This window comes from Penaeus vannamei, chromosome 20, assembly GCF_042767895.1.
Source record: "Penaeus vannamei isolate JL-2024 chromosome 20, ASM4276789v1, whole genome shotgun sequence".
Classification (NCBI taxonomy): Eukaryota; Metazoa; Arthropoda; class Malacostraca; order Decapoda; family Penaeidae; genus Penaeus; species Penaeus vannamei.
In genome coordinates this window covers 11,034,646-11,044,645 of record NC_091568.1, presented here as the reverse complement: position 1 = coordinate 11,044,645, position 10,000 = coordinate 11,034,646, and the positions used below count along the sequence as shown (strand labels likewise).

Genomic DNA, 10,000 nt, shown 5'->3' with positions numbered 1-10,000 from the left:
ATTATAATCATTATTACTATCCCAAACATAACGTATGTTAATCAGGAATATAGTAATCTTTAATTTAAGAATGATAAACCTTTATGATTTTCACATCTCACACACGACAGCTCCGTATCGCAAAATAAAAATAATTGACTGAAAGCTCACATTTTTTTTTAATGATTACCGACGACACTTGAAAATTGACTTCATGAATCAACAGTGAATTCTAGACATATTTTCTAACCATAATATTCCAGTGAAATGACATTATTATTGATAATGTTTGAGGATAATGGATAATAAATTTGATAATGAATTTTAAAAACTGAACAAGTGTTTATGTGTTAATGATATAAAAATCTCATATATGAAATTATTGTTCTAGTAATGATGATGCTGAGATCGGTGATAATGATAATGATGATAATAATGATATTGATAGCGATAACCGTAATAATGGAAATAATGATAATGATGGTGATGGCAGTTGATGACAATCATCATCATGATAATTGTGATGATAATGATGAGGATGCTGATAACAATTACATTGATAATAACGATGATGATAATCATAATAGTGATAATTAATAACAGTGATAATAATGATATGGATAATAACGCTAATAATCATAAAGTAGTAACAATGATAATAATAATAATAGTAATCATTATTATGACTATAATGATAATGATGGTGATGATGATAATAATGATGATAATAATGATATTGGTAGTAATAATGATAATAGTAATGATAATGAAGAAAATGATAATGATCATAAAGAAAATGATAATGATATTAAAGAAAATGATAAGGATAATGATGGTAAAGATAAAACATAAATGAAAATGGAAATGAAAGTGATAATGAAAATAATGATAATATTATTATTAATGGTGATAATGATAATAAGAATTGATAACTATAAATAATGGCAATAAAAATGATAAAGATGATAGTAATGATGTTGATAATAATAGTAATGACAATAATAATGATGACAATAATAACAATTATAAGGGCAATAATAATAGCTGAGGATAATAGTAATTTAATTGTTATAACGATTTAAATAATGATAATGACACGAAGATAATTAGGGCAACAATAATGATAAAAGTGATGATAATGATAATGATAAAAGTAATAATAATAACAATAATAATAACGATAATGGTAATAAAAATAATGAAAATAATAATAATGAAAAAATACTACTACTATTACTACTACTAATGATAATAATGGGTAACGATTATAATCATCACCACTATAAAGGTAATGATGATAATAATTATAATGATAATATTATTATTAGTAATGATAATGGTATTAACAAAAATAGTATGGGTAATGATAGTAATAATAATGATAATAATGGTAATGATAATAATAATGATAACATTAATAATAATGATAACATTAATAATAATGATAACATTAATAATAATGATAATAATGAAAATTATAATGATAATAATGATGATGATGATGATGATAATAATAATAATAATAACAATGATGATGATGATGATGATGATGATGATGATGATAATAATAGTAGTAAAATAATAATAATAATAATAATAATAATAATAATAATGATAATAATAATAATAATAATAAATAATGGTAATGGTAATGACAATAAGGATGATATCAATAATGATAATGATAAAATGATAATGATAATGATAATAATAATGGTAATAGTGCTAATGATAATAACAATAACAAAAAATATCATAGTGATAACGATGATAATAATGATAGCAAAAATACTATAATTGATTATAAGTATGTTCAAGATGGTAATAATAACAATATTAACAGTGACAATAATGGTGATAATAATAACAATGATAATAATTACTCTAATGGTAATGGTAGCAGCAATGATGATGATATTGGTAATGAAGATGGCAATGGTAATGATAATGGTAATGAAGATAGCATTGATAATGGTAATCATAATGATGGTGGTGATAATGAAAATAGTAATAATCATGATGATGATATTGATAATAACAATAATTATGATAATAATGATAATGATAATAGAAATAATGATAATGAAAGTAATAATAATAATGATAATGATAATGATAATGATAATGATAATAATGATAATGATAGTGATAATAGTGATAATATTAATAATATTAATAATATTAATATTAATAATAATAATAATAATAATAATAATAATAATGATAATGATAAGGATAATAGTGTTAATAGTAATAATATTAATAATAAAAATAACAATAATAATAATGAATTTATGTACAGATTTTTATTATTATTAAAAAAAAAAAAAAAAAAACAGATGTGTCAAACGCCATTAAATTTTGATCCGGATCCAGGAATCCCATAAAAGAACCATCAGCACTGCGAGACAGGGAAACACGGAAGTCCTCAGTGCATTGAGTGAGGGGTGACTCGTGTAATTTTTCAGGTTTGAATATCTTTATTGCATCAGTGGCCCTATTGCTCTGGCGGAGGTATGCGATCTCTGAGGGTTTCTAGTTATTAATAGCTTTATTATTGTTGTTGTTGTGATCGTTATTATTTGTAGTATTGTTGTTTTCATTGTTATGATTGTGATAATGGTGATTGTTATGGTCATTATCATTGCTATCATATCTATTATTATTAAAACTGTTATCCATATCATTATTGTTGGTTCTGTTTTTCTTATTCTTATTCTCATTCGTCTATACACATTTTCATTACAGATTATACACATGGTACTGAGCTCCAAACTATACTTCTGTATTATTATTATTAATGTTGACTCTGTTTTCCTTCTTATTAATGTTATTAATTTATGCATCTATACATATTTTTCTTTTACAGATCATACACACGGTAATAAGCTCCAAAATCTACTTCCATATCGTTATGATCATTATCATTAATGTTCTGTTTTTTTCTTTTCATTTTTGTTATTCATTTATGTATTTATATATACTTTCCTTTTACTTTTTTATATACTTTTATATATTTATATATACTTTTATATATTTATATATACTTTTATATATTTATATATACTTTTTATATTTTATATTCTTTATATTTATATATACTTTTTACAGAGATCCAAACTATACTTCTGTATTATTATTAATGTTGACTATGTTTTTCTCATTATTGTTTTTTTTTCAATTATGCATCTACATATACTTTCCTTTTATAGATCATGCACATGGTACTGACGTCCATACCATACTTCCATATCATTAAGATCATTAATGTTGACTGTTTTTCTTTTTATTATTGTTATTCGCTTATGCATCTATACATACTTTTCTTTTACAGATCATGCACATGGTACTGAGCTCCAAAACCTACTTCCGTATCATTACGATTATTATCATTAATGTTGACTGTTGTTCTTTTCATTTTTGTTATTCATCTATGTATTTATATATACTTTCCTTTTATAGATCATACACATGGTACTATCCAAACTATACTTCTGTATTATTATGATTAATGTTGACTGTTTTTCTTATTATTATTGTTATTCGCTTATGCATCTATACACACTTTCCTTTTACAGATCATGCACATGGTACTGAGATCCAAACCATACTTCTGTATTATTATGATTAATGTTGACTGTTTTTCTAATTATTGTTTTTTTTTCAATTATGCATCTACATATACTTTCCTTTTATAGATCATGCACATGGTACTGACCTCCAAATCCAACTTCCGTATCATTATGATAATTATCTGTTTTTTCCTATTATTATTGTTATTAATTTATGCATCTATACAAACTTTCCTTTTACAGATCATGCACATGGTACTGAGCTCCATACCATACTTTCTGTATTATTATGATCATTATCTGTTTTTCTTATTATTATTGTCATTCACTTTTGCATCTATACACACTTTCCTTTTACAGATCATGCACATGGTACTGAGCTCCATACCATACTTTCTGTATTATTATGATCATTATCTGTTTTTCTTATTATTATTGTCATTCACTTTTGCATCTATACACACTTTCCTTTTACAGATCATGCACATGGTACTGAGCAGCTCAAAACCCTATTTCCGTATCATTACGATCATTATCAATATGGTTGGCTCTGTTTTTCGTATTATTATTGTTATCAATTTATGTATCTATATATAATTTCCTTTTACAGATCATGCACATGGTACTGAGCTCCATACCATACTTCCTGCTGTGCATGGTGTTCTGGGTCTTCATTCGGCTGGCATGGCGATGTGTCACCTTCCCCCTAGAACAACGAAGCATTTTGAAGAAACTCGAAGAGAAAGAAAAGGAGAAGAAGAAGAATTAGCGGATTAGTTTAAGATTAGGTGTCTGTGTTTTTTAAAAATCTATTCGTTTGTTTGTTTCTGTGTTTGTTTGCTTGTTTGTTTGTTCATATGTCGATGTTAAGTATATTTTGGAGGGGGAAGTGGGGCAGGAGTTATTTTCTGTTCGTTATTTCATTTTCAATCTATATTCTCCTTGACTTTTCATCTGTAAAGTAATAATGACCAGTGACATTACAAAAATGATGTTCAGTATTTTTTTTCTTTAATAATTAAATTTTAGTTCTTTCAGTGGATCGCGATGACAAAGGCGGATCGAAATTTTGTTCTGCGTGAAAGAAATAGATAAAAAATGATAAAAATAGATAAAAAAGAATCTAAACTTTAGACATACGTCAGCTGCTTTTTCACATGTTACGACTGAAATGAATGTCACTTTTTTCATTTTATTTTTTCTAATTTCTTTTCTGTAAAAGTGAGGGATTTGTGTACTTGGTTTATGATTTTACTCATCCTTCAGCGTCCAAATGATCATAAGGTTGAAATTCATGTAGTATGATATTAAGCCGTCCAACTGTATGAAAGTCGTGACATATAGAGTAGGGAGATATTTTGTATGTATAAAAGGATACAATGTATTCTTTAACACACATATCTGTACACACTAGGAAATCCTTGTCGAAACACTGATATTTGTAGGTTGCATAAGGTCAATATTTATCTATCTGCTCTTTCTTTCTATCTTATTCCCTGTCTGTGCCTGTCTATTCTCTCTCTTTATCTCTCCTCTTCCTTTCTTTCCCTCCCTCTACCTTCCTCGCTAACACTATTTTCCATTTCTCACATATCCGGTAAAACGTCAAAATATAATAAAACTTGATTTTTTTTTTTTTTTTTTTTTTTTTACTTAACCTGAGCAGGGTGACAGCTGAGGAATTTCTTAAATAAACGTGCTTGCTTGTGACTGCATGTGTTCTAACCTCACCATCGATCTACAGAATTCGTAAATTGACATCCACGTCTCACATTCACACACGTGTTTCTTACGATTTCGGACGCGGTCTCCAAACTCCTTATAGTGAACCTGTAAAACGAAATGAATCCTGATACACGAGAATCACGAAATAGGTAAACGAAAGAATACACAATAAAACACCTGATACACGAGAATCACGAAATAGGTAAACGAAAGAATACACAATAAAACACTTGATACACGAGAATCACGAAATAGGTAAACGAAAGAATACACAATAAAACACCTGATACACGAGAATCACGAAATAGGTAAACGAAAGAATACACAATAAAACACCTGATACACGAGAATCACGAAATAGGTAAACGAAAGAATACACAATAAAACACCTGATACACGAGAATCACGAAATAGGTAAACGAAAGAATACACAATAAAACACCTGATACACGAGAATCACAAAATAGATAAACGAAAGAACACATAATAAAAAACACACGGCAGCGAATGGAGGACTTGGGAGTGACGACGAACGAGACCGAAAGGTTAACCATGAATAAAGGATGGAAGCGAAGGTTGCCCGAAGGAGAATGGGAACAAAGGAGAAGCAGAAAAAGCGGATAGAAATAAATAGATAGGGACACACACAGATAGACAGGTAAAGAGAGAGAGAGAGAGAGAGAGAGAGAGAGAGAGAGAGAGAGAGAGAGAGAGAGAGAGAGAGAGAGAGAGAGAGAGAGAGAGAGAGAGAGAGAGGGAATGAGAGAGAGAGAGATTGAGAGATTAAGGGAAAGAGAGAGAGAGAGAGAGAGAGAGAGAGAGAGAGAGAGAGAGAGAGAGAGAGAGAGAGAGAGAGAGAGAGAGAGAGAGAGAAGAGAGAGAGTTTCCTCTGAGAGAGAGAGAGAGAGAGAGAGAGAGAGAGAGAGAGAGAGAGAGAGAGAGAGAGAGAGAGAGAGAGAGAGAGAGAGAGAGAGAGAGAGGACACGTTGAACACAGAAAAAATTGATAGATAAATAAGGAGACAAACACGAGCATGCAAATTAAATTGAATTAAAATACAGAAACGTTTGGACATGTGATAAATACACGAGAGAGATGTAATGTAAGAACATCTAAGCGTTGGTGTATGAGATATAAGGAAACGATATATATACAATGATATATAAAGAAAGAAGCGAGAAGAAGAAGAGAGAGAAATAAAGGATGATTGCGGAGGAAATGCGGAGAATGACGGCAAAGTGATAAAGAAAAAGGGAGAGAGAAAGATGGCAATACACTAATACCCATATAACACACGAGACAGAGAGGGAATGATAATGTTAAGACGGATAAAAGCATTGAAAGAGAGAGAGAGAGAGAGAGAGAGAGAGAGAGAGAGAGAGACAGAGAGAGAGAGAGAGAGAGAGAGAGAGAGAGAGAGAGAGAGTAGTTTTTAAGGTTTTATTGATATAAATGACCCGTCATAAATTGCTCATAGTTTAATCACATGTAACATAATACACAAAAGTTATCATGTTTAAATAAATCATCTACATTCCCGAAGGAATCATTATTTTCTGAAATGCATAGATTTAGACAGTTCATTACTATACCGAACTCCGAGTTTCATCTGTCATCAGTAATTATAATCCCTGATGGTGTAACATTTCTAAATAACAATGCAATGGATATCATTTAGTGACAGAGTAATGAGCAATAACTTTTATTCACTGCCGGGGTAATGGCATTCCTTCATAACATTAGTGTACAGTTAGAGGAAATTTATGCTTGATTCCCCATATCAAACATGGGGGTCGTAATATTTTACTCAAATCACTCTCGATGTTTTACGAGACTTCTTTTATAATTTGAACAAACTCTATAACAGAACAGGCGTAAAATAACGACCCCCTAACTATTTCCGTTGTAACATAACGACCCCCAAACTATTTCCGTTGTAACATAACGACCCCCAAACTATTTCCGTACACAGATCGTAATTCTTCTGTAAATGATCGTAATTTCCCATTTCTCTTGTCTCTCAGCTGTTCGTTTTTTCTTCTCTGTCCTCATCTTCTCTTGGATTTACTTTGGTCTGATTTTCATCTCGGAGAACTTGAGGGAGTACCTGAGGCGCCTCCACTCGTACCAGTTCACTCCGACGCCCACATCGTTGTGAGGGCCGGCCAGGTACTGTCCGTTCAGGTTGGCGTGTAAACAGTCGTTGTACCACCACGCCCCCTTGTACCTGTGGCAGGTAGTTGAGAGTGGGTTAATGCTGAATGTTCTAGTTTTAAATCTAAATTGAAAGCTTCATAAGTTGGGTGTTAAGTTGGTGTTTTTTATGAAGGTTAAATGTTAGTTTTTCATATGACTGGTTAAACAAAAATCAGATATTCATAGAATCTGTTAGAAAGTATCGGGATTTCACACGATCCTATCAGTATTTTACATGATTTTGTTGTTGAAAAGGGCAGTACTTCATGCAGATGTGTTTGGAAGTTTCGAATGGATGGATGTAATGAGAACAAGAGATGAAGCTTGATGTGAAGGTAGTAACGCACTAGCGTCACTAGTAATAGTAGTAGTAACAACCACAAGAATGCTAATGTACTCTTGTAGTTGTTAAAATATATATATATATATATATATATATATATATATATTTCTTTATAAATCCCATTATAAAAGTTGATTAAGTTTAGCAGAGAAAGGGAAGAAAAGAAGGGAAACAGACTCACTTCCCCGGACACACGCTGTGGACGGGGCTGTCCTTGGCGGTGAAGGCCATGCCGTTGTGGTAGCTCATGGCGTCGCCCGCGTTGCCCGAGTAGCCGCCGATCCTCAGCTCGTAGTTGGACGCCCTCGACTTGACCAGGAACTGACCGTACTTCGCCCAGCGCTTCTTGCCCTCGAAGTCGCCGAGGTCGAAGCGGATCTCGTAGTTGGTCTGGTTCGTGAGGGCGTGGATGTTGTCGAGGCCGAGCCAGAACTCCTTGCGGAGTTTGCCGAATCCCGAGACGTACTCGTCCCAGCCCCTGAAGAAGCCGATCTGGTTGTCGAACTGGTCGCGCCGCTGGATCACCGTCCAGCCGCCGCCGTCCGTGTCCATGTCGCAGTAGACGCTGACGTGCTTGTCGGGGCAGCAGTCGTAGGGCGCCACCACGTAGATGCCGCTCAGCTGGAAGTTGTTGTTCTTGATGTCAAGGCAGTTCCTGCGAGCGAAGGATTGGGGAATTATGGCCAATGCCTGGTGCTCAGTAGGCCAAGGTGGTTCCTGTGGATGACAGACTTTTGGGTCTGTGATCGGGAGGTCACGTGACTGTTCCTGGGACTTTTATCGAGAATGAAAAATTAAAAAAAGATCACATATTCTGTTGCTCTAGATTATATCACATTGGATTTGTCTGATGAGGTCATTACCATCATACTTCAAAGACTATGCCTTATTGTTTTATAACAGGAATTTGATCCTTAAACCTTTTCACAAATCATGATCATAATTTCAGAAATTTGTAGTTAACTCACACGGCAAACGCTCTCACATCTGATCTATTTTTCTCTACTCTGTCATCTTGTATATCTAATTAATATAATCTACCTATCTGTCTGTCTGACTCTCTCTCTCTCTCTCTCTCCGTCTGTCTCTGTCTCTCTCTCTCTCTCTCTCCGTCTGTCTCTGTCTCTCTCTCTCTCTCCGTCTGTCTCTGTCTCTCTCTCTCCGTCTGTGTGTGTGTCTCTCTCTCTCTTTCTATCTATCTATATACAAATTCCTCCATCCATCGACCCGCAATTGCTCACAAAACCCTTCCTCACTTCTCCGAGATAACGGGCAGCTGAGGGGGTGGAGCCGTGGGCGCGGGCGTAGGTGCCACCGTGGGCGCGAGCGTGACCGGGACGAGGCCGCTGTCGCCATCAATGAGGGTGGCGTTGATGTTGACCTTGATGTTCTCGTTGTCTTCGCCGAGGAGGACGATGAGGGTCTTGCCCTGGGCCTTCACGTGCACGTCTCCGGGCCATTCGATGTTGACGTTGGCGTCTGGCGAGAGGGGGAGGGGGAGGGGGTTAAATAGGGAGGGAGAAGGAGGGAGGAGGAGGGGGGGGTTAGATAGGGAGGGAGTGAGAAGGGAGGAGGGAGGAGAGGGAGGAGGGGGGGTTAGATAGGGAGAGAGAAGGAGGGGGAGGGAGGAGGGTGAGAGGGGGGGGGGGGGGGGTTAGGTAGGGAGGGAGAAGGGAGGAGGGAGAAGGGGGAGAGGGAGGAGGGAGGGAAAAAGGAGGGAAAAGGAGGGAGGGAGGAAGGGGGTAGATAGGGAGGGAGAAGGAGGGAGGGAGGAGGGGGGTTAGATAGGGAAGGAAAAGGAGGGAGGGAGGAGGGAGGGAGGAGGGGGAGGAGGGGGAGAGGGAGGAGGGAGGGGTTAGATAGGGAGGGAGAGAGAAGGGAGGAGGGAGGAGGGGGAGAGGGAGGAGGGGGTTAGATAGGGAGAGAGAAGGAGGGAGGGAGGAGGGGTTAGATAGGGAGGGAGGGAGGAGGGGGAGAGGGAGGAGGGGGGTTAGATAGGGAGAGAGAAGGAGGGAGGGAGGGAGGGAGGGGTTAGGTAGGGAGGGAGAAGGAGGAGAGGGAGGAGGGGGGGTTAGATAGGGAGGGAGAAGGAGGAGAGGGAGGGAGGGGGGTTAGATAGGGAGGGAGAAGGAGGGAGGGAGGAGGGGGGTTAGGTAGGGAGAGAGCAGGAGGGTGGGAGGAGGGG

At 35.6% G+C, this 10,000-nt stretch overlaps 1 protein-coding gene and 1 long non-coding RNA gene across 2 annotated transcripts in view; one reads left to right on the top strand and one right to left on the bottom strand.

Moving 5' to 3' along the window:
- Positions 1–5,175, top strand: part of LOC138865319 (uncharacterized) — a 9,671-nt gene extending 4,496 nt beyond the window's left edge. The window contains exon 2 of the long non-coding RNA XR_011399368.1: positions 4,162–5,175. This is a non-coding gene — a long non-coding RNA (uncharacterized lncRNA). The remainder of the gene's footprint in view (positions 1–4,161) is intronic.
- Positions 5,176–6,739: 1,564 nt separating this feature from the next.
- LOC113803836 (uncharacterized) overlaps positions 6,740–10,000 on the bottom strand; it is a 20,529-nt gene continuing 17,268 nt past the window's right edge. Inside the window, exons 7-9 of the mRNA XM_070134485.1 lie at positions 9,072–9,300; positions 7,997–8,470; positions 6,740–7,503 (exon numbers count right to left, since the gene is read on the bottom strand). Of these exons, the coding sequence (XP_069990586.1) occupies positions 7,341–7,503; positions 7,997–8,470; positions 9,072–9,300 (866 nt within the window). The 3' untranslated portion in view covers positions 6,740–7,340. The remainder of the gene's footprint in view (positions 7,504–7,996; positions 8,471–9,071; positions 9,301–10,000) is intronic.